General features: G+C 40.4%; 1 protein-coding gene across 7 annotated transcripts in view; it reads right to left on the reverse strand.

The window, feature by feature from the left end:
* The window catches only part of Hmgcl (hydroxymethylglutaryl-CoA lyase), a 69,469-nt gene extending 48,601 nt beyond the window's left edge, over positions 1-20,868 (reverse strand). Inside the window, exons 1-2 of one of the 7 annotated variants that reach the window (XM_019047111.2) lie at positions 20,631-20,868; positions 8,327-8,408 (exon numbers count right to left, since the gene is read on the reverse strand). In XM_019047111.2, coding sequence (XP_018902656.1) covers positions 8,327-8,408; positions 20,631-20,740 — 192 coding nt within the window. In that variant the 5' untranslated portion in view covers positions 20,741-20,868. Of the gene's footprint in view, positions 1-8,129; positions 8,160-8,326; positions 8,409-13,183; positions 13,333-16,684; positions 16,744-20,434 lie in introns of those variants that run through there. The other 6 variants (XM_019047116.2, XM_019047112.2, XM_019047117.2 and 3 more) reach the window with 6 other exon arrangements.
* Positions 20,869-23,703: the final 2,835 nt, after the last annotated feature.

A 23,703-nucleotide genomic window follows, 5' to 3' on the forward strand; every position in this document is an offset into this window, starting at 1 on the left:
CTCCGAAAAGTACTATCAACTCAAAAAAACATAAGACTGGAAAGATGGACATTAGCGGTTTTCGCACGTCCCGATTCCTTTATTACTTTGAGTTTAAATCTGGTTTTGGCGACAGAGAAATGTAGATTGTACATTTTTCGCTCACTTTCAGATTCTTGGTAGATACTACTAATGCATGTAAAATTTACAACGCTATATCATCAATTTAATACTTGAGCTCAAGCTATTTTTGCCACAGGCTTGTATCGTCATAGGGTTCCGTCGATAAAATCCTCATGTTCTTCGTAAGCGGCCATAAAAAGGCTCATTTGGAAGAAAGAGACTCAGAGAAACTCTCTCAGGGAATCGCACAATTTCACGTCAAGGTATTTTTTTTAGTTTTCCAGCAATAAAAATCAAACATGAGAAGAAGTTGTACAGTCTGGTGTAGAGTCAGGCTGATCCTGCTGAAATCCGTCCGATTATTTTTGATCGATTTTTGAAATTCCTCTCATTAAAAAGATTATACTCCAATACATAGTAGTTTCGGCCTTATGATGAGAGAATGAAGATCGGAGTGAGGGACGATATGAGATTACGAGAAATGAGATATTGACAAAGGCCGTTATTCAATGGAGCGAGTGATAGCCGATCATTAAATCAAACAAAAATATGGTTGCATCTCGTTTATTCTCGTACAATGTTTGTTGACAACGATAAACGATAACAGTGGGCGATGAAAAATAAACTTGGGGGCTCAAATATGTAAACATGATAAAAATATGGTTTACCTGCCTATTTCTACGTCTGTAAAACGAAGAGCGGGCGTTTCGTAATCGCCGCTAGCGTACGTTACTTACGTTAAGTTTTCACCCGGTGCAAAGTGGATCGAGTCTGAGGAGAGGTCGGACAAAATTTGGAAACTTTAAACACTTTTAACTCCATTCATACAACTTCGAGGTTTTAAAAGCGGTTCCATTGATTTTCTCGTGAAATTAACACCTACGTCCACCCTTTGAAATTTCAAATGTGACAGAATATATATACATCAAAATTTGCAGTTTTAGGTAGTAACAAATTTAGTGTCCGACCTCTCTAATTGACTCGATCCACTGGGTGGTGGCTACTTTTCAATAGAACGACTCTTTATTAGTTCAATGAAAGGATCACAGGAAAACAATATATTTTTTTGTCTCCCCCTACTACTTCAAATAACCTACGAGGGCTAATCCTTGCGCTTCAGTCCCGTCCCCCTCTGTCCCTACAACCAGTCCCAGGCAACCATTATTTGAGACCATCAAACTCGGGTCGCCTGGCCGGGAATCGAACCCAGGAGCTCCCGATCATAGAGCTAGCGCTACAACCACTACACCATAGGAGGCCAACTCACTAATGTGACAGGACCTCTGTACAGCATACTAGCAACGGACAAGGACAATATATTTAGAGATTTAGGAGACCCCGCACTGGTATCTTCCATTTGGAGGGATAGTTAGGCGAAAAATATCATTGATCTTTCAACTTAACTTTTGCCTCAACGAAACGGATTCAGCGGGCTGGTTGTTGAAATTGATAGACAAAGCGAAAGACAAAGAAGATATAGGGAGTATGGAGCGATCCTATTGGTTGAAACGGGTGTTTCTTATCGAGTGAGGGGGGAAACAATAGGGAGTGTAGGGTCCAGGGCCGGATTAAGGGGGTGGCCACATGGTCCGCGGCCCATGGCGGCAAAATGTTGGGGGCAGCAAATTTTGAAATCTTTTTGAATGTAGGTATCAAAAAAAGAGAGAAAAAAATCGGATTCAGAAAATAAATTGCAAACGAGAAAAGGCGACAAAATCTCTCATATCCTGAGAGTAAAAGTATATTAATTTCTAATTTTGTCGTCTTTCGGTGATACAAGAGACAAACGACGAATAATTAGACGAGTTAAGAGAGAAACCATACACGCAATTTGACCTGGAACGGCGCGGCGGTCGGCATGAAACGCATAGCGCCTACAAGACTGCATGAATGCCTCACGCATTGCGTCAAACACACTGCGGTCAGCAGCAGTCGGCGTGAAACGCATAGCGCCTACAAGACTGCATGAATACTTCACGCATTGCGTCAACACGAAGCTGTCGTCGCGGCGGTGGAAGTTAAAATTTGTAACCACATTTATGTTTGTTCTTTCATAATTTTTCCGTTCATTTCTTATGAAAGGAAGGCCTTGTCCAAATAGGATCCCTCCATATCATTTTTGTCTTCTTTGTCTATAGCTTTATCTATCAATGTCGACAATTGGCCCGCTGGTGGAATACTTCAACACCAGCACGAAGTGTGATCCCGATTCGTTCGCCTGCACTGACGTGTCTCACTCAAGCCTGTGTCCCACGATGAAATGAACTCATCAAATGCAAGATGGCCGAGACGCGCACTGCACTGCACTGGTTTTCAGGCAAGTCCGCACGGGCTCTATACTCATCAACATTTGACGGCCCGCCAAATTTTGATTGCGAGGAAACCAGTGCGCATCTCCGCCATCTTGCATTTGATGAGTACATTTCACCGTGGGACACGCCGAACACAGGCTTTACTTTCGACGTTTCAGTTGCAGTTTTTCCGTTAAATTATTTAATTCATTTAAAACAAAAAAAAGTGTTGCAAAAAAGAGAGCCTTCTTTAGTAAACTCAAAATAATCTGGTAAATAGAATTTTTATAAAGGGGTTGGGGACAGAAGGGGGGGAGGATCAAAAGTTCATTATATTTTCAATGCATATACTATGGGTCCTACATTGGGTGGCTGAATAGTATTATAATTAGCGTTTTGTTTTGTTTTTACATTTCCGGCTCATCGCCAATATGTGAGAGAGTGATTAAACGTGTAGCTACGCACACAGGCTGTACGAGTAAACAAGAATGAGGAGGTCAAGTTGCTGGAGAATCATCGAGGGGGAAGGGAAAAAAACAATGCGCAACTCGGTCGTTGATAACGTCTAAAAACAGCCTAAGATTTACGCTCAGTGAAAATCATTTTATCAAACGGGTCATTGGGTATAAAAAAACGCATGCACTATGACGAGCGAGAATTGACTTGCACAGCTACAGCCGCGTAGCTTATCCATTGATCGCCGATTGATTTTCATGTTCCAGCCGCCAAGACGCCAAGACGCCAAGATTCCTGCCAAGGCTCCGAACATCTTTTCCCTTTCACTCACGTTGATAATCTCGGTTTTCTCGCGTCGTCTTGCCGATTTCTGCCTGAAAATTCCCTCATTGAGCCGCTCCGACACGACGGCAAAAATGCGGATTCCCAATACTACACTCGAAAAAAAAACACATTGAATCTAGAGTCCAGGCTCTTCAAAACATCGACAAGAAAAAATACTCTTGATTCAATCAAAATCTAGGTTAAATCAAGAACCAAGACTCTTAATTTGAGCGGATTTCCTTTTGATTTAAGCAAAAATCTGATTGAATCAAGATTCTTTTTTCTTGTTAATGTTTTCAAGAGTCTGGACTCTAGATCCAATGTGTTTTTTTCCCCCAGTGTATCGTACAATGGAAAAACGCCGTATGAACCTTCAGTCATCGCCAAATTTCCTTCGATAGAACACAAATCGACGGTGTAAGTTGGCAATAATCACATAACTCGTTTGCAATGTCTGAAAATCTCCGGCTCTGCGTTATTTTTTTAAAAGGAGAACGAATTGACATCATTCCTTCAGGTTTTTGCAGAATTTTCCTCGCATGAAGAAGAAAAATCACGGCAGTTTAAAAGAATTGCCGATGAGTGGTTTTCCGTTTAAAAAATAAAGTATGGCGGGCAGTCTGCGACGTCGCAAACCGAGTTATGTGATTGCCGACTTACACCGTCGAAATCTCCTGGTAAATTTATGGATATTTTCCTTCAAATTTTTCTGAAAAAAAAAACTGAGGTTTTTAGAACGGAGATCGGGAAATCGTTGCACATTTCAGCTCTGGAAGGCCTCGCGTGTGTGGTTGGCCGAGGAGCAAAATACCTACTGTGCAATTACCCGATGGAGTTGGTTCATCCGATGAAAAGAGTAAGAAAGACTGATTTCAACGATTCTGTCCGCTCCGACGTGCAAGGACTGCGTGGAATCAGAACAATCGAGCGAGGAAACCAGTGAAAATCAGCGACAGACAGCCTTGCAAATCGCTACTAGGTGCATTGTTCATCATCAGCCTTCGCGTTTCTATACACTCTATAGGTCGGGGAATTGGAGAATGCACTTGAGCTGGTGTCAGTTTCACCAATGAACCAACTCACTGACCCACATGCAATTTTGTGCTGCTCTAACTTTCCTGTTCGTACACCTACTCCGCTTTAAAAAAAACTTTCTCCCTGTCTGACGTTGGGAAAAGAAACCTTACACTTCTATGAACTCATCATGTCGATCAACGGAGGTAATTAAAACGAACTTGATCTTCTGCTCTGCCAGATGCATCCATCCGCGTACACTCAGGAAAATGCTTTGGTTTCACACCAAAAATGAGCAGCAAATTTCATGAGAAGGATTGCATTTTTCATACAGGAAAAAAAATTAGTTTCCAATTTGTGTCAATCGTGACGTATGGAGCTCATTATTCCTGCAATTAAATCCTAAAGTCAAAAGTATTGACAATCGACCGTGACGTTCGCTTTTTGGCGTAATTGGACGCAAAATATGGCTTTAAAAACTTTCTAAAATAAGATTTCCTTACCATAAACCAAAATTTTCGAAAAAATTGACGACAAAAGTGTCTACCCACTTCCGTCATGGACCTATATACGATGCCCTAAAGGGAAATACCTTTTTTTTCTACAAAAATCGTTGGCTATCAGCGTTAGAGTACGATATTACATGTACAGAAATCTAAGCGATGGTGAGTTTATGAGCTTCAGGTGAAAATGGTGGGATACTAGACTATCCCATGACTTAATATCAAGCAGAGTTAGGCTCAAACTCTAAGAAAATTCAATTGATTACTCGGACAAAATATTCGGGTTTTAAAAGGAACATAATGACAACTTTGAAATCAACATGGAATTATTTCCTAGGTACAAATTATTTATTTATTCATTCATTTTGTCGGGCAAAGCTATTTTTGCAGTCTTGATCCTTTTTTTACGGTATCGCGAGTAAAATTTGCCAACTTTTCTCACTGGAGAAGCTGGCAATTTTTCATTGATGTTATGCCAATTGAAAGCATAATCGCATTTGATCTTACGCCAGAAGTCCAACGTGTGCAACCATTAAGATTGCACAGCGAAGAAAAACAAGTTATCCATACAACGAAAATAACATTGCAATTTCTGCTTGGCAACCTAGTTAGCGTAGATGCTGAACGAACAGAAATGAAGTGACTTTTGAGGAAACTGTATGCACTCAAGCACTTACACGTGGAAGAAATTCCTCGATTTGACAACGTAGTAAACGTCGGTTAACGCGAATAACGTTGCATTCGGTTTGCGGCGCAACGCATGCTCCTGTGTCAAGTTGCGCTCAAAAACTTCCAGTTACTCCTTTGGGAATAAATTGCAAAAATCGAGCACATTTTGACGTTTAGAAATACGCGTCAGCAGTTATTTTTTAGGACGCTCGAGTTGATTATACCAGGGTTGCCACAGAATTTAGAAAATGAAATCCCTGACATTTCCCTGACACATTTTGGTGAAATTCCCTGACAGTTGAAGATGTGACGGATGGTTGAGGAGGCATAATTGAAAATAGATTTCAGGCAAAATTTGTTGCTCGAAACCTCAAACCCTTGAAAGAAGAAACCCAAGAAAGCAATTGAAGGTGATTTAACAAATTTTCCCTGACATTTTCGTCATTTTCCCTGACATTTTCCGGTTTTCCCTGACTGTGGCAACTCTTTTATACGAGGATGAACTCAATATCGCCACATGAAGGGAAAACTCTTATGCTGTAGGAGCTGGACATAAATATCGATGGCCACGATGCAAAACCACGTATCTTTATCATGGTGTTTCAAAATGTCCGATCCTATTTTATTCTTTTGCCGAGAAACAAGCTAACTTGAAGTTTATGAAAAATATTCTGCTAACAGAGAATAAAAATCAAGCAAGTTTTCAGTTTTCAAGAAATTACGTCGAATAGTTTTCCAAAGAATAAATAAAGTAGGATAGGAAGTCTGCAATGTCGCAAACGGAAATACTTGGTTTGGTTTCATACTTTGGCCATCGACATTTGTGCAACATTTTATGCGAATCAAGGGAAACATTTCAGAAAAACTTTCAACGATGATATGGATCGATAAGAAATGTGAACAAAAGTTTGGAATGTTTGGTACCAAAATTCCCAGATTTGACCTCTTAATATTTTTTCTCTGAGGTGTTCCAATAAAATAATTGATGTTTCCAAGTTTCCGAGCGGGAATGTGTTCATCGCTATTAAGTCGAAAAAAAAAAATCAAAAGGATTTTCAGTGAATTGCAGCTCATCAGCGAGTGTGAAGATTTAGACAAGTCGAACACTAATGACTGAGGGCGCTTCAGGCTTTTTAAAATTTGTTGAGGTCCAGATATCAAGTAAATTTTTCCGCCCGCATTTGAAACATTTCAGTGATTTTAAAAGTTTCCAGCGACTTTTGAATTTCGTAGATGGATAATTTTTCAAGGTTTACGATGTGCATGGACCACGAACAAGGGAAATCTCCATGTATGACTACGGATACTCTGCCGTGCTGAGGAAGAACGCCGTATGAACATTCGAGAGTTGCCAAATTACCCTTGATAAAACATGTGTTTTTGACAACATTCATGCAGATTTTCCCTGGAAATTTTCAGATATTTTAGATGAAATTGCGCACAAAATCATCTGAAAATTGTAGAAAATAATATTCACACTTTTATCAGTAAATTCGGTTTTTATCGCAGGAAACTTGGCAACGTCTAAAGGCTCATACGGCGTTCTTCCTCAGCGCGGCGGTACAGTGCCACGTGGAGCCGCACCGTCGAAAAAACGCCTTCAATCGCGCGAGATACCCAGAAACAACGCTAAGCACGTATAGTTGTATCGACGGAGTGGAAGGTGCGCGCTGGTAAGCGCTGCACTATATGCACTTGTCCCTGACTGTGTACACCGCATGAACAAAAAAATCGGAGTGACGTGCTCGAATGGTGACTGATGACTGATTACTACGTGTGGAGAAGAATCGGGAAAATCATTTCCGCTGATAATCGGAAACAGAACCACTGATAAACTGCCGTATCGCGAATAAACAAAGGGGAAATTAGTTTCAGCTGCATTTATGGTAATAAACCGATGCATCGCATTCCTTGACCAGAGTGTCTAGTTTTTTCCCACGTCCTCATTCCCGGCTTTTCCCCGCTTTTCGGAGGACTTAATGAGCTCATGAAGGAGACTTCTTTCCTTATTTTTCGTCAAAATTAACGAAGATCAAAATGCCAACTGCACCAGTAGAAATGTTTCATTTTCAGCTATAATACACAACACTTATTTGAAATTTAAGAAGGCGACCAAAAGTATTTTATTGTACGCAGCAAAGAAATGAAAGAGGAAGAAAAAGGTTGCCGCTTCCAGGGATAAAATTCAATCTGGTAAAGACCATTATACCCCTTGACATCTATGAGTATTCCTTTTTTTTCAGTTGAGCTATTAATTTTTTTACGATCTATAAAAACCATCAGGTGAACGTGCCGGTGGGAAAGGTGTGTATAACACGCGTTTACTCGTGTTAGGCACATTTTTTGTAAAAGCCGTGTCAACACTAACAAAAGTTCAGTTCCGTAAACCCATCCCTATTTGGACAAGGCCTTTCATTTATAAAAAAGAACGAAACAATTATGAAAGAACAAACATAAATGTGGTTAAAAATTTTAATTTCCACCGCCGCGCTGCGCCGATCGCACTGTGTTGGCGCAATGCGTGAGGTATTCATGCAGTCTTGTAGGCGCCATGCGTTTCAAGCCGACCGCTGCTGACCAAGTGACCACACTGTTTGACACAATGCGTAAAGCATTTATGCAGTCTTGTAGGCGCTATGTGTTTCATGCCGACCACCGCGACGCATTTGTTCATAGTTATCCATCCTTTTTATTAATTTTGTTTTTCAAACTTTTGAATTTTGCTTATAGGATAAATATACAGTGAGCAATAATTGAAGAAAACACAAACCTGGCGGGGTTCCATTTTCTCGAACTTTACGACGGTTAGTGGTAGAAATATCGCAGCTAATGCTTTTTGAAGAAGAATGGAGTAGAGAATCAAGAATCATGCAAGTTTGATCCTCAGCCTTTTATCCCGAGCAAATTCAAGCGATCCCAATGTTTAAGAAAATAGCTCAAACTAGAAAAAATTGTGCTGCTACTCACATATTTATTTGGCATTCTCAACTTAGACAGACGGACGCCACAGCGTTTAGCTTTGAAGAGCGTTAACTCAGCGACCCAGAACCTGTGCCCAACAAATAAATACGATTACGATAAATTAGACTCCACGAAAGGCATGCATATCATACATTCTCTGAGTGAGTTGTGCGTGTATGTGTGAGGGTGCGGACGCGTGCATGTGTCATAGAATCGATTTTTGATAGATTTGATGGGTGTTAAGTGTACGGACTACCATCTCCAAGCTCTCCGTTGTAAAAATGGCTCTATAATACGTAAAATTTAAAAAAAAAACAAACAAACAACGCAGTGCTTTTTTTTCATACATTGTCCCGTGGATCATTCTTACTGATCGCATCTCGTGAATCAAATTAATCCAAGATAATGGAAACCATGGTTTGCATTATGAGGGACATGATGTGACTCTTCGTGTTTTTTAAAGCACCATATTTTGGTTTTCACCCTTAATGAAATTGATGATTTGACAAGCTTGTTGTTATTTTTTGCCGATTCATAGAATTTCGACTACCAAAAGACGATTCCCTCCGATGCACGCGCAAATCCGAGCCAATGGGACGATATTGAAATTTTTTTAGTATTCAGCAAGGCATGCATCAGATACACAACGAGCAAGACAATAATGACGAGGCGAGAATAATCGATTATTGATTTTCAATATTTTCCCATTAAATCTATGACGAAGAATCGAATAATAAGGTATATACCCCGATAGTGGAAACTTTTGCATAGGTTCAAATGGCATGTGAAACGATTTACTGCGAGGAGTTGCGAAGCGTGAGTGATCGACTATACCAATATTCTTCCGTATGAAACTATGATAAAAAAAATCGATTATCGAGGTCCACCCTAATGATCGATCCTCTTCCATGCGTTCAACTGGCAAATGAATAGATACATCGATGAACGCGCCATGCCACTGCAAGACAAGATTAGATATAGGTATAAAATTCTTGTTAGAGGGTAAATATTACATTCAAGAAACCCGGCGAAAATCAGAAAGAATGGACCACTAGACAAGGTACGAATTTAAGCATTCCGATACATGTTTCTTAACCAAAATTTCACGCTAAACACGATTCGCGCAACGAAAATTACCGTAATTAACTCCTTACGAAGATATTTAATGATTCTTGATGCGTGAATTGAAACCACCCGCTCATGAAAACTCAATGCTCTGCGTGATTCACATCGCGCGCTAAATGTTATCATAAACGTCTCTGCGATAAAAATAATCTGGCAACCTCAATCTTGACGCTTTGGCTCAGCTAAAGCAAATTGCTTATAGTTTAAACGACAGATGGTGGGAAATGAACATTGCTCGATTGAGAAGCTTGCTGAAACCGTTGTAGTGCGGGATTTGACTCACGTAGAGTTTTGAGTTTCTTGTGAGCGGGCAGTTCAAATTCCTCGTAACCAATGTGAAATAAAAATGTTAATAGCTGCGTTAAGAGTTGGTTTCAGTAATTTTCGTTGCGCGAATCGTGTTCTACGTGAAATTTTGGTTAAGATACATGTATCAGAATGCTGAAATTCGTACCTTGTCTAGTGGTCCATTGATCTGTTGATCGGTTCCGTTTTTTCAAGATTGAGTTAGATAGGACTCTTCGAGGCCTAGGACTACCTTTTTTGATGGAAAAAATGGAATGGCATTTGACATTTTTTCAGCTGTTTGTTTTTAAATTATTCGGTACATTTATTCCATTTTTTCAAAAGATCAATTTGGGCAATTTGAGAAAAAAATCGTCCGTTTTTGCGATCAACGTTTGATTTGAAGACTGCCGCATGGACTCAGAAAATGAAACTGTTAGAACCAGGAAGATCTATCGAACTTATTAAAAAAACGTACAACGATACCAAAAGTTGAAAAATCATCGTGGATGTAAACTCAAACGGAACGTATTTAAATCGAAAGAAACTGTCTCCGTTATGGCCTGGGCCTTAGGAACAGTAAGAATACATGCTAGATAGGGCCCATTGGCCCTTGAAATAATGGAGAAAGTCCCTTTAGAATTTTTGATTCAAATACGTCCATTTGAATTATATTTTGCAATAGGAGCTATACGATGTATGGCTCATATTAGAAACAATATATGCGCCTTTATTTTCCTCATGTCGATAGGGGCTTTTATGGATGAACGAGAACCACTAGTACCTTGTTGCAAAATGAGGTCCAACTGTAAGTATGTAAGTCCTCACAGCGATTCTTCCAGGGCCAAGAAAACTGCTGCATACATAACAGAATACCTACAGTAACTACTGCTGACCATGTTTCTGCGTTAAAACCCACCCGCGTCTAAAGAAAGGAAACCAAAAAGGAACTTTCCGTTTTTGGAAATCTGTTTCAGGCCGAGGGAGGAAATGTTTTGATAGTTCCAAAAGAATCTGTACACTGTATAGTCATTCTGCTGTGAAAAGTTACGTTGTGAGATTATAATTTTGGCGATAGCTGGTTAATGTCAATCGGTTCCAATTCGCCCACAGAATGGAGATGTTGCATATGTGAGGGATTTGCGATTTGACCACTGATTTTTATGTAAAAGTTCGCGAGAAACACGATGGTGCCACTGGTTTTTCTCTGAAATCATCTCCAAAGCTCAAAAAAAGCTCTCAAAGTGAGGCCAAAATGGAGGAGATATCCCGCCCTACCCTCAGAGTCCACCTCTACATCAAAACAAACTCTCCATGCAAAGATAGGGATCAAATCCATTAGCAGGGTTGCCACTTTATTTGAGGACTCCAAAACTGAAAACACGGCAACCCTGCTAATGTATTTGCTCCCTATCTTTGCATGGAGAGTTTGTTTTGATGTAGAGGTGGACTCTGAGGGTAGGGCGGGATATCTCCTCCATTTTGGCCTCACTTTGAGAGCTTTTTTTGAGCTTTGGAGATGATTTCAGAGAAAAACCAGTGGCACCATCGTGTTTCTCGCGAACTTTTACATAAAAATCAGTGGTCAAATCGCAAATCCCTCACACATGCAGCATCTCCATTGCATTCACACCAAAGAAACTAACTCGATTACGCAAGCATCCACCAAAGGCTACATTTTTGAAGCTTGTTAATGGGGAATGTTCAGCAGGGCTACGGAAAATGTTTTGATGATTTCAATTTCGGTTAGTGGATGAAGCAATGCATCATGCGATTTCAATCAAGCGATTACGGGTATGCTGTAAAAATGGAGGCTGAACTGTCGAAGGTCCAATTACTCGAATATAATTTGCATGCACCTCGGAGTATTATATTCATATTTCATTTCCCTCTTGAAGATACGTAGCTACCAACAAATTAAAATGTTAATTCCTGCACCTGAACTTTACCAGCTGTTCTAAAAATTCTGACATTTCGATGACTTGCGTCGAAAAATTCGTACCACAAGTTGCGACGTTGCAAGTTTCCGCTTAATTTTTATTTTCCTTAAGGGAAAACTGACCAACAGTTTCAATAGCGATTGTTGTGCGATTTCTTCACTCATTCTAAAAAAATCACGCAAAATTGCAAAGAAACATTATTTGATAGGTTTTCCTTGAAGAAAATAAAACATAATAATCGGAGATTTTAACTTTAACACGCTACGATTACGATGCGCGTTTTCCGCATTCAGCCATCGATTTGCAATTTTGAACCAATGATTATTCATAGTTCTACGTACAAAATTGGCTGCATTAATAATTGGGAATGATTAGAGTCCCTTTATGGAGAGAGTTGAGACAGCGCGGTTTGTGTATGTCACAAACGGCAATAAAGATTACACAAATCGGACGTTTGCTGTAATCTTTGATCAACCCATTCCCGAATTTCCGTCTCCGCTCTCACTCTTATTTCATTAATGTGTTCCTTGCCGTACCTCCTATTCCCCAGTCCATTCCAGTTTATAATCTTTGCAATTGCTGAAACTGTGATCTTTATTCCCGTTTGTGACGCGGTGAAGGCCTAAAATACGGGAACAAATCAGAAATGGATTCGCATTGTCTTCACTCTCAGTATAAAGGGACTCTAGGAATGATTAGGGCTATGGATACCGGGAAAAAATCATAAGCGTCAGAATTGTCAGCTATAGTCGTCTAGTGATCATTTTCGATCGTAAAAGCGTTAGGCACATTAAATGAGAATTGTATGTGAGTGTAGCCCATTTCCTAGGGCCAAGAAGCCTATTGCGTAGAAGTAGAGCAGAATGGCTCTACTACTGCTGTAGATATTTCCAGGAACCACGAATTGCTCAATGCTATAGTAGAAGTATAGTTAGTACTAGGTACCATCAAGTTATGACACGGATTTAAAATATCAGACATAGTTGTTCTTTTTTGCTAGAGCGCTAAATTTTCTCATGAAAAGCTTCGAGAGTTTGATTTTCAATTCAAAGAGTAGAGAATAAGAAATTTAATTTATCAATATTGTTGAAAAGTACTCTGGAGGTCGGAAGCAGTGCCCAGTTTAAGTTGGAACATTATAAAATTTGAAAAAGACCGATAAACACGTATAGCTATTGTGCTTTGAGTGAATATTTACTCGGAAAAATTTGATGAAATATTGATTTCTGGACGCTTATGAATATCACTAACCTTGACCGGATATTAATTAGTCGTCATGCACGAAGAAAAATATTCGGAAATATCTATAGGAAACGTCCTCTTCATTTTTTATCGACTTTATTAATAAAACGATCGGAATTTCTGTTGTCGATCCTACTGTATATGCTCTGGCTCTGGGACATTGTTCTCCGAGTGATACTTGCGCAGAGCAGTACATTGGGGATATCGATTAGGGTCAAATCATGTTTCGACAAATAACGACAAAAAAAAACGACGAATTGAACTTGATTACCGGAAGTCCCTGTTTAGAAGTTGGAATATGGTGTCTTGAGAAGTGCCGATGGCGCCAGAGATAAGTATGAGCCGAGCCTGTGTCGGTGAGAAAATTTACACTGATAAATTCTACACGCGTACCCTTATGCCTATATTGAATTTTAAAGTGGAAAGTGCATAGACAACGGTGCTTCGATGGTGTACGGTACGGGTACGTGTGCTTGATCGGTGGCACTGACGCAGAAATGAGTGCGCAACCATGCACTTCAAGCCTTCTTCAGTCGAGTGAAATTCTAAGCATTCAATGATCCGTCATTTCAATACCCAAGTCGTCATTTAATTTTCAAGACAAACGAAGGAAATTTCATTTCAAGGCTGCCAAATTGACTCAAACAATGGACCACTCTACGAGGTACACGAATTAAATCGTTCTCACACATAATTGGATTGCATTTTGCAAAAAGGAACCAAGAGCATTGCACAAGGTTGCTTAAATTGTGCAACTTCTTTTGTCTTGGAGGAAGAACCTGACCATCTATACATTTTCTATTTTACGCGCTATACCAACTGATAAGTTCTTGATCACCAGGCGCGAACTCAACAACGAAACGTAAATACCCGCACCCCGCATTTTCGCGCTCATCGGGATCGGCGATGCGGTATCGAACTTCCCTTGAAATTGTCCAAATGGCCACGACACACGTGCTCCAGATTACGGCCAAAATCACGACGAACCCGACCACGGAGATAGAAAACTACAAGTCCATCTGCATGAGGTTTTAAAACGCAGTTAAAGCAGCTAAGTAGCGCCGCGCGGAGGAGGGTCAGGACCTCGAACCACCCGCGTCCAGTACCACGAAATTCAGCGGGAAACATTTTCCTAGCACTTTACTCCACACGTAATACGTAAAGACGCACGAAACCAGTGGCGTGGCGTGAATTGCGATGTATCGATTGTTATGCCATTTAAACCTATGGAAAAAGATCGATAAATAGGGTGTTCGCAGCGAACACCTTAATAATCGATTCTTTACCATAGGTTTAAATGGCATAACAATCGATATATCGCAATTCACGCCACGCCACTGCACGAAACAACGCAGACGTAAAGACACGCAAAACAGACTGAAGCCGAGAGCTAGCCGTCCAAGGGACAGAGCCGATTCCCAGAGAGAAATATCTGCAACTTCAGCAATAAGGGACAAGTGGGTGCAAACCTCCCCCCCCCCCCTCCCCGTAAAAGACCAAGCGAAACTAATCACCGAGGGACTGGTGCCAAGTTAGAATAAGAATTCAACCATTTCCATGAAAGAAAAACACTCTTTAATTTTTTTTATTTTTTTTCTCTCTCCAAATTAACCAGCAACTTCGGTTAAACTCTCCCCTTGTAACAATCAATGACTTATATTTAGACCTTTCATACCGGAACGTGTTCAACAGAGCATTTTAATAGGAGTGCAATTCGCACCACCCACAGGGTTGCAACAAGTTCTTAGGTCCACGCAGTTTCGAGCAACTGAGATTTCAGCTTACGCACTGTAACATTGGAGATGAGTGGGCGTTGACGGCGGTACCCGGCGATGCCGTGCGCGTTCGCAATAATTTTCTAAAAATTGAACGCGGTGGCATTGATTTTTCAAAACTTCTACACTTAGACGCGGTAATTTTCTCAAAAATTTGACGCTTTTGTACTACTTCTGTAAAAATCTGTGTATTTGCACTAATTTTTACAAAATATCAACATCCCTGTCTTAAGTTTTCGTAAAAATCATTGCCCTGAGTGTTCACTCTTTTATGATTCGTGTAGCAGAGAATTCGGTTCATGTAGGTAACCGAACTTCTTTCATCAGCTCTTTTAAATCGGTTACACAAACTGAAATTTGGCTTTGACGAACCGAATAGTTGGGACAATATACCTAGAACACTATTTTCTCCTTCATTTGATGGATATGCAATTTTATCTTCTTGGAAGTCACACAATTTGTATCACGGTTTCGTCCCATCCCACTTTTCTTCTCTGCGTTAAAATTTCTGAGTTAGCAGAAAACAGACATTAGACTCTGTTTAATTGTTGTGGACATCTGAGAAAGTTTTGCCATGCAAATCGGAGCAACCGCCGTAACGTTAAGCATTGATTGAAGTACATAGATTCCATTTTCGGATATGTAAATATTATTCAGATTAAAATAAGATTAATTTGTGGCGAGGTCAGGCAAAAGGGCCCCTCAGGTAGGTGGGCAATAAAACGAAAAGATTATAATTACCACACTCACCACGTATTGCTTAAAGAGATTCATTCTCCAAGATTTGACACAAAATCCGCCCAACCAAATAAACATTCACCCTTTAAGGATTCCTCTAAGAATATTGTAGTTAGGAGACGAAAGATGGCGAATTTGGAAAAACACTGCACTGATGAAATTCCCTATGGTACAGTTCTAGAAACTAAGTGATTCAATCCACATAATTATGACATCAATGATAACGCTTATAGCTAGGAATTGTGACCCAAGGCCAAGGCTCGGTTAAAGGTATTAGAAATAAGCCTTTAGCAGCGAAAATTGAAAATCTATAATTTAGATTCAAACACTTTTTTTTTTTGCTGAACCTATAGGACAATTTGAGTTTCCACTTTCCACGACATTAAGGCCCGTTTGTTTGACTCAGTAACATTTATTGATTTGCAGTATTTCAACCCCCTCTCTCCATACAACTATGCTAGAATAAAGCTGTATTAAGGAAAAACGCCTTACGAACAATTGAATGTTGCCAAATTTCCTCGATACAATAATTTTAAGCACTTTACCACAATCTAAGCACTTTACCACAATCTAAGCACTTTAAATCAGACGGGTAATAAACTTCTGATTGTGAGTCAAAGAAAAATGTTCAGTGGTTTAGTGGTTTCCCAGAAAATAACGGCACCACAGGAAATTTGGCAACGTCAAAAAGCGACATTCTCTCACCTCATAGTACTACGCCGTCCTAAGGAAAAATGCCGTGACTCCAATCAAAATTTTGCATTCTTCTTCCACACACTGTTCTATTACGAGAAAACCCAACCACTATGATGCTTCATTTTTGTAAAATTGAATTCACAATGGTATGCCACGGTTATTTCAGAGTAAGGAATGGTCGTTTGTTTCGGTGAGGAAACATTTTGTCGGTAAAATGCTGAAAAAATCTATGATGGAATTGCGGCATTTTTGCTGAGGACGGCAGAGTACTGCAGTGCTAAGGAAGAACGCCGTATGAACCTTCCGGCGTTGCCAAATTTCCTTTGATAAAACACGAATTTCCTAATGAACTTCTGAATATTTTCCTTCCAGTCTTTCAGATAATTTTGTTCGCAATTTCACCTAAAGTTCCTAAAACTTTCAGGGGAAAATATACATATCTTTACACTCAAAAATAAACATTTCATCGACGGAAATTTGGCAACTCTCGAACGTTCATACGGCGTTCTCCCTTAGCACGGCAGGGTAGTGGACGACACTTAAGGACTTTGGCTTTTACTTACTGATTCCTGGCGACGCTAAAGTTATTCGCTGGAGTTAGAGACATATCGACAAGGTATATTAAGCTAGAAACGATGAACTAAGGCGCACAGTAAACTATACTGGTAAAATCCCGGTTGATTTCACAATAAGCGCGATGTGAAACGAAACGGACTGCTTAGGAGTCTGAAATTGCCGGGCCGAGGTGCGCGAAAAAGAGTCATTGAATTTATCGGGCGGTGGTACTGCCGTATTTAACGATCTATGTAAATGAGCTAACGAGAATACAGAGATTGTCCGTGACCGCGATATGATAACGTGTAGGGCAAGGGGATCAATAACAACACACATTTTCAGGAAGCTCTCTCCGGTTTAAAAATCCACCAAAGTCACGGACTCTCAAACGAGGGAGAGGAGGGTGGTGCGACTTTGCGACAAGCTATTCAATTCCCCGTCGTCAGTCTAATGCCTTTTGGAGAAGCTCAAAGACAGTCAAATCTGGGTTCCCACCGGCGCAGCGGCGCGCAGTAGACAGAGTCGATGGAAGAGGTCGGACAAAATTTGGAAATTTTAAAAGCTCATTAACTCCGTTTGAACAAAACTTTAAAGTTCTGAAGGTGGTCTCGTTGATTTTCTTGTGAAATTTTCTTCTAGAGGCACCCCTTAAAATTTAGAATATGACGATGTAAACATCAAAAGTTGCAGTTTTAGTCAAAAATACCATGTCCGCTCTGGTAAAAATTGGCGATAAGAGCTGCGTTTCAAAATACCATAGGAATTCTTATAGCCGGCTAAAGAAGGCTACAGAAAATCATATAGCTGGCTGTAGAATGCGGAGAAAATCATACGGCCGGTCTATGCGAAGCGTTAAAAAATTATGCAGCCGGGCTATAGTTCCTATCACCGGGCTTTACACTTTACCGCCTGGCTGTTGCTTTTTCACCATCGACTACAAAGGGCTATAAGAAATCGTGTAGAAATGCTTGTGCTTTGGAAAAAATTAAGTTTGATACGGAACCACCTTAATATTTACAAAACACACATTATATTTTCCTTTAAAACATATTTTTTTTTTTCATCAAGTAAAACGAGAATAGTCCATACAGAGTGAGCAAACATTTCAAAATCATGAGTTGAATAACGCTGACTCCGCCAGATTAAATATTAAATCCTAACACAAAGCGGAGCGGCGACGCACTGGCGCCTACAAACCCAACAGGGATACTTCACGCATTGCGCAACGCGTGAAGTATCCCTGTTAGGTTTGTAGGCGCCAATGCGTGTTTCGCGCTGGCTGCCCGCCTGCCACGGCGCTTGAAGCAACTATTTCACACCAGAGGTATTGCACAGTATCATACGAAACTGAAAACGCTCTAATATATTAGGAATGGCAGGCATTCATCAAAAGTACGGAGCTTTCCTCGCAAAATAAATCAAGAAACTACGGCCCAGAAAGAGAGCAGTAGTCCAAAAACTCACTAAGTCCTAGCATCCGTAATTAGTAACGTTTAGCATACACTTTATCGCCTGGCTGTTGCTTCATCGCCATCGGCTATAAAAGGCTATAAGAAATTGGGTAGCCGGCTATAGAAGCTATTGGAAATCTTACAGCCGGCTGTAGGTCTACGGTATTTTGGAACACAGATTCTACCTACTGTCAATTTTTACCAGGGCGACTTCTCTGATTGACTCGATCCACTGTGCGGCGCGGCGTAGCCAGTTATGTTCCACGGCCGAAGAATTTGATTCCATACTGGAGAATCCCTGAAAACCATGAGGAATTATGGGGTTTTTCGGGGATTCAGAACAGAGAACGAAATTCCCCCACATCCTCCCAATTTCCCGGACGAATTTACAGGGGTGCTGTACCCATCACGCACATCACGCATAATACTCCATCACGCGCCCGCCCGGGTGCGTGAACACATGTGAAAGCCCCCAAAAATGTGGAGGGAGGGACAATTTTGAAGAGTCAAAGGTCGAAAATCAACGCAAAACAGAACAATAAGGTCATCTTTAGTGAAATTGGTAGGAAATTTTGTGGAAAAGCGATGAAGAAAATTGTGGAAAGCCGGCGGGCGAGCGTGTGAAAAAGTGGAAGCTTGGAAGATTCTGTATAGGTACCCCTGCGTATTCATATAAAATTCCCTGGCATTACACCTGCACTTCGATCATTGAAGTTGATAGAAAAAACGATAGACATAGAGAAAACGGAGTGATCCGATTCTGCTGGGCTAAGGAAGAACGCCGGATGAACATTCAAGAGTTGCCAAATTTCCTCCGTTAAAATGCTTAGTATTTAGGAGTGGCATGGATATTTTTTCCTGAAAGTTCCAGGTGATTTAGATCTATTACAAATAAAATATCCTCTAAAAAAAACTCGATGGAAAATATTCGCCAATTTCCCAGATAATTAATATTTTACTGGAGGGACTTTGGCAACGTCTGAGGGCTCATGCGGCGTTTTTTCTTAGCAGGCAGTATTGGTAAGAAAGATGCGGTTGCAATGGACAAGAAATAATTAACTAACCAACGAAAACGCACATGGGATCCTGCAGTTTATCCATCATTTTCTCCACCACTCTATAACAACCACCTTTTTCAATCAAATGGATCACAGGATCACTCCTCGCTCCGTTTTACCGTCGTCTTCGTTGTCCATCCATTTGCTTATCGATGCCAATAATCATCCCGCAGAGTCGGTTTTATGCATTATATAACATGGAGCAAGATTGATTCAAGCGCACGTGACGAAAGATTTGAGGGACTCAAAGAAGAACACGAAGTAGGACACACAAATGATAAAAAGAGTCTCTCATATGGTATTTTAAGTATATCTGGTGCTTTCCGCTCCTTTGCTCACTTACTTAAAAGAAAATGAGCAATTGAAGAAAAGAGCTCACGAGTTCCCTAATTTTACTCGTTGGTTGATTCTTTCAACATCATTTCATTTAAATAGCCGCGTTTAATCAGCTTTAAAAAATACCTTATCACTTCCATGTTTTTAAAATCAAAGGTATTCATTAAGCTTGCTTTGAACGATTGAACCAACTAAACATTTAGAATAAATCTACCCAAGCCAACGAAATCAAAACACAGTAAGTGCTACCGAATCAACTTCAAAAATTCGTAAATTACGTAGGCGAATACTACTCACACTGCGACTTTGGTAGTTCAGAAGACAAAATATTACGTATAAATTTCGTATCTCTCAGCAGTCTCCTAGCCTTAATAATATGATTGGATGTATCCATGCGACAGTTAGAGGTACAATATTACCAAAATATAGGGACCTCCATCAGCGTGAGTAAATCTGTAAAAAAACGGATGTGAGGCAATTCGCTGCGCCTCGCTGAATACAGTTAGCAGCTGACGTAAGATGTATTGGGCCGAGGCCAATGAGTATGTGCACTTGAGTACATCAGGAGCGATGTAATGTTATGACTCTCACTGCAGTCCAATTGAATGAGGTAAGTAATCTGTTACAAAACAGAGCACAGCCTTTCCTAGACAGAATAACTGTCTCCTGCAGCCTGTTTGTTGATACTTTAACTGGCTATATCGGCAAGATTAGACAAGACATAGCCCTCTCTGCGCCGCGTAATGAATCGATTTTCAATTCTTGTCGTGACGACATAAATTCCAACAATCAGGCTGCTGGATTGAAAACGCAATGACCAGTAATTCTACTATGTAGACCATGAAACTCAATGTAATCAAGAAAGGAAGGGCAGAAGAGTTTAATAGTCCTAGAAATACAAGGGTATACTCACGGATAGACAATGAACTCCAGACAGCCAAAACTGCGAATTAACGTTTAAACCACACATGAATATTTTACGAGACAGAGTCATGTTAAGATTAGTGGAAACTCGATATCAACCACAGCAAGAGGATCAGAGTTGAACTCTAAAGATTACTAAAACTGAAATCCTTCTAGGTAACTAAAAACTGAGAACAAAAACTTACTGGAGCGAGCGAAATGAACCGACGAGAAACGCTAAGATTCGCTGATAAGTGATAACAAGAGCAGGGAAATGAAAATATCGAGCAAATGTCTCTGGTGATACACGCAACATGAAGCGCCGATTTCTAGGGCTCTAATTTTGACTAGTGTTGCTCGTAAATTTTAATGCTCACTGATAAGAAAAGAGAAGAAGAGAACCGTCACCGACTCACCGTCAAAGAAAACTTTATGCGGGGAGAACCGTTAATTGTTTTGATAAGAAGTTGGAGGGTTATCAGCTGATCGTGGCACAAAAAATAGCCCATTTCGGCGCCATGTTGATGACGCACTAATAGGAACTCAAGAGGCGCCAACTTTAAATCTTTAAATTGACGCGTCTTGTGCAAGCGGTGCGCGATCTGACTGGTGCCATTAATAAAAAAGTCTTATGCGCACACTATTTATTGTAACAGAATATAGAACGTGTATTAATGGAACGCATAAAAATTTTGTTTAGAATGTGTTTTATTATTATTAATATTATTATGATAAGTAAATTATTAAGATTTAGTCAAGCAGAATGTCCTCTCTAGCATATCTATACCTATAATGGGAAAGTGATTTTCAATTATTATTCCTATATTGTTTTTTCTTGGGGGGGGGGGGGGGGGGTGGATCAATGATGGGAAAATCATAACTTAATTTCATTAAAATTCATTGACCGAGTGTGCATGGCTTCTTTTGGCTCCCCTCTTGAATCCAGAGTTTTTGGCGAACCAGGTGCTGTCATATTATAATGATATTTCCATAAACCCTCAGATGCTGAAGCCCGGTCAAATTGACAGGAGGCTTGTTTAAAACACTTGCCACGCGAGTTGTGAGGGACCTCGACATTGTACATACGAGCCGTAGATGTAGGTCTGTATAAATATTTGTGCATTAAAAAAAGAATCAAACCTCAAATTGGAAAAAGAAGACGAAATTGAGGAACAACAGAGTCGAGACAAAATCGGGCATTTTATATTTTTCTCTCGAATCGGAGCGACACCTCACTGGCAGCATAGAAAGGAGCATTGCGAGTTCACGCATAGCGCCAGCGCGCCTTCAATTCTGCAGATGCAACACGGACATCCATCACGTACGAAGAGTTGTATCTCTGCGCCGTCATCAATGCGCCTCCTTTTACTTATTTGCTCTATTTCCATACTGTGTTTGTTTCAGTTTGTCGGATTTGTATTTTTAGCGGTGCTTTAAGGACTATATGAGCAACACAGCCCTAAATAGGAGAGCCGTAATAATCGAGCCTCGTTTCTTAACTTCTCTCTCGACACATCATTGGCAGCCTAAAGCGGAGCTGCGGAACATCGCGAATTCACAGCTCGCGCCATTGCGCCTTCAATTTTGCAGATGCAACACAGACTTCCATCAAGTACAAATAGTTGTATCTCTGCGCCGTCTTTCAATTAGCTCTATTTTCATATTGTGCTCTTTTCGTTTGTCACATTTGTAGTGGTGCTTCAAGGGCTAAGTGAGCAACACAGCCGAAAACAGGATGCGCCCTAATCAATTATCGCTTTGAAAATAAAAAAAAATTTAGAGGTCTCTCAAGCGATCAAAAGGGCGCACGTCTAAAAATTGACTGTCCTACCTACTCCGATGAAAGTGACAAATGGCGGATGATGAAGGGAGAGGGGAGGGGCTGATAAAGCGTCTCCATGTTACCAAAAAGGTGAACATTTCGAAGGAAAGGATCTTTCAACCGTTCTCAGAAATTTTATAGGAATGTATAGGTATTTGGACACTTGACAAAAGTTCAAGAGCTAGTCTGATTTCCTTACTTAATCACGCTTTTTGTCTCCTTTTCGAAAACTATGATCGAGAAGAATTTTCAATGCCTCAAAACTAATTTTACGACGGAGAGTGGCCAATTTTTCGCGTAATAGCGAAATCTAAAAGCGTAAAGCGTAATATTACGCTTTACGCTTTTAGATTAAAACTACCGCTATATAGCGGTAGTTTGCACCAGGCCCGCCACATCCCATCTCGGGCCCTGGTACCAATTTTCTGGCCCGGGCCCCTAGCACAGGAGGGGGGGGGGGGGGTCCGGGGGGCCTCCCCCGGGAAATTGTTGAAATTTTAAATCTATTTGGACGCATTATGAAGCTCTTATGATGGAGATTTTCCATCAATTTCTGCAGAATAATTACGCCTTTTTGTTTACTTTCGGCACCAAAAACTTTCGAATTGTTGCATTCAAAACATCTATAAATTTTTTTTTGAGGGGGCAGATGATAATTTTCAATTCTATGGGGAGCCGGGCCCCCCTGGACTCCCCTTTCGTACGTCTATGGCAAGGGAGTTAAGCCATTGAAGTCGAGGATGCCCAGAAAGGAGCCTCTTAGCATCCAACAACGGAAGAAAATGAAACACCGTTACTAAAAATATCATTCTACATATACTCAAAATCTTGAAAATCTCTAAAAAAGTAAGAAAAATTTTATAGTGCCCTAGCGTGTTTTTGAAACTGTATTCACCTTCTGCGGAATTTTTAGGGTAATTTTTTCACTTTTCCCTACGAGACAAGGGTTACACATGAATTCGTAGTGGTTTGTCACCTGCGTCACGGGCCCCTCCAGGGCCCGGGCCCCGGTGCCAGGGACCCAGTATCCCCCCCCCCCCTTGTGGCGGGCCTGGTTTGCACACTTTATTTACCCAATCGAATGTCTGCTAGTGAGTGAAATAATTGTCATTCATTACAGCTTCATCAAATCAGGATGACCCAATTTTTCACATTCTCCTCTTCAAAATAATGAGCGAGGTTTTTTTTTCTTTTTTTAATTGATTACCTATTAATTTTTACTTTTTATGCAATGCCCCGTTAAAATTTTGTCTTACGAGCAGATCCATAGAATATATCTAATAGATCCACGAACACGAGACTGATCGTTATATGTACACCGAAAAAAAAGTAAAGTTGATTTACATAACACTCTGGATAAAAGTGTGCAAGTAGTTACAAAATTCTGAATTAATTGCTACAGCAGTTACTTCAGCAATGACAAGATGTAAAACTAACTGCTGTAACGGGTAGTTTAG

Source organism: Bemisia tabaci, chromosome 4 (genome assembly GCF_918797505.1).
Source record: "Bemisia tabaci chromosome 4, PGI_BMITA_v3".
Lineage (NCBI taxonomy): Eukaryota > Metazoa > Arthropoda > Insecta > Hemiptera > Aleyrodidae > Bemisia > Bemisia tabaci.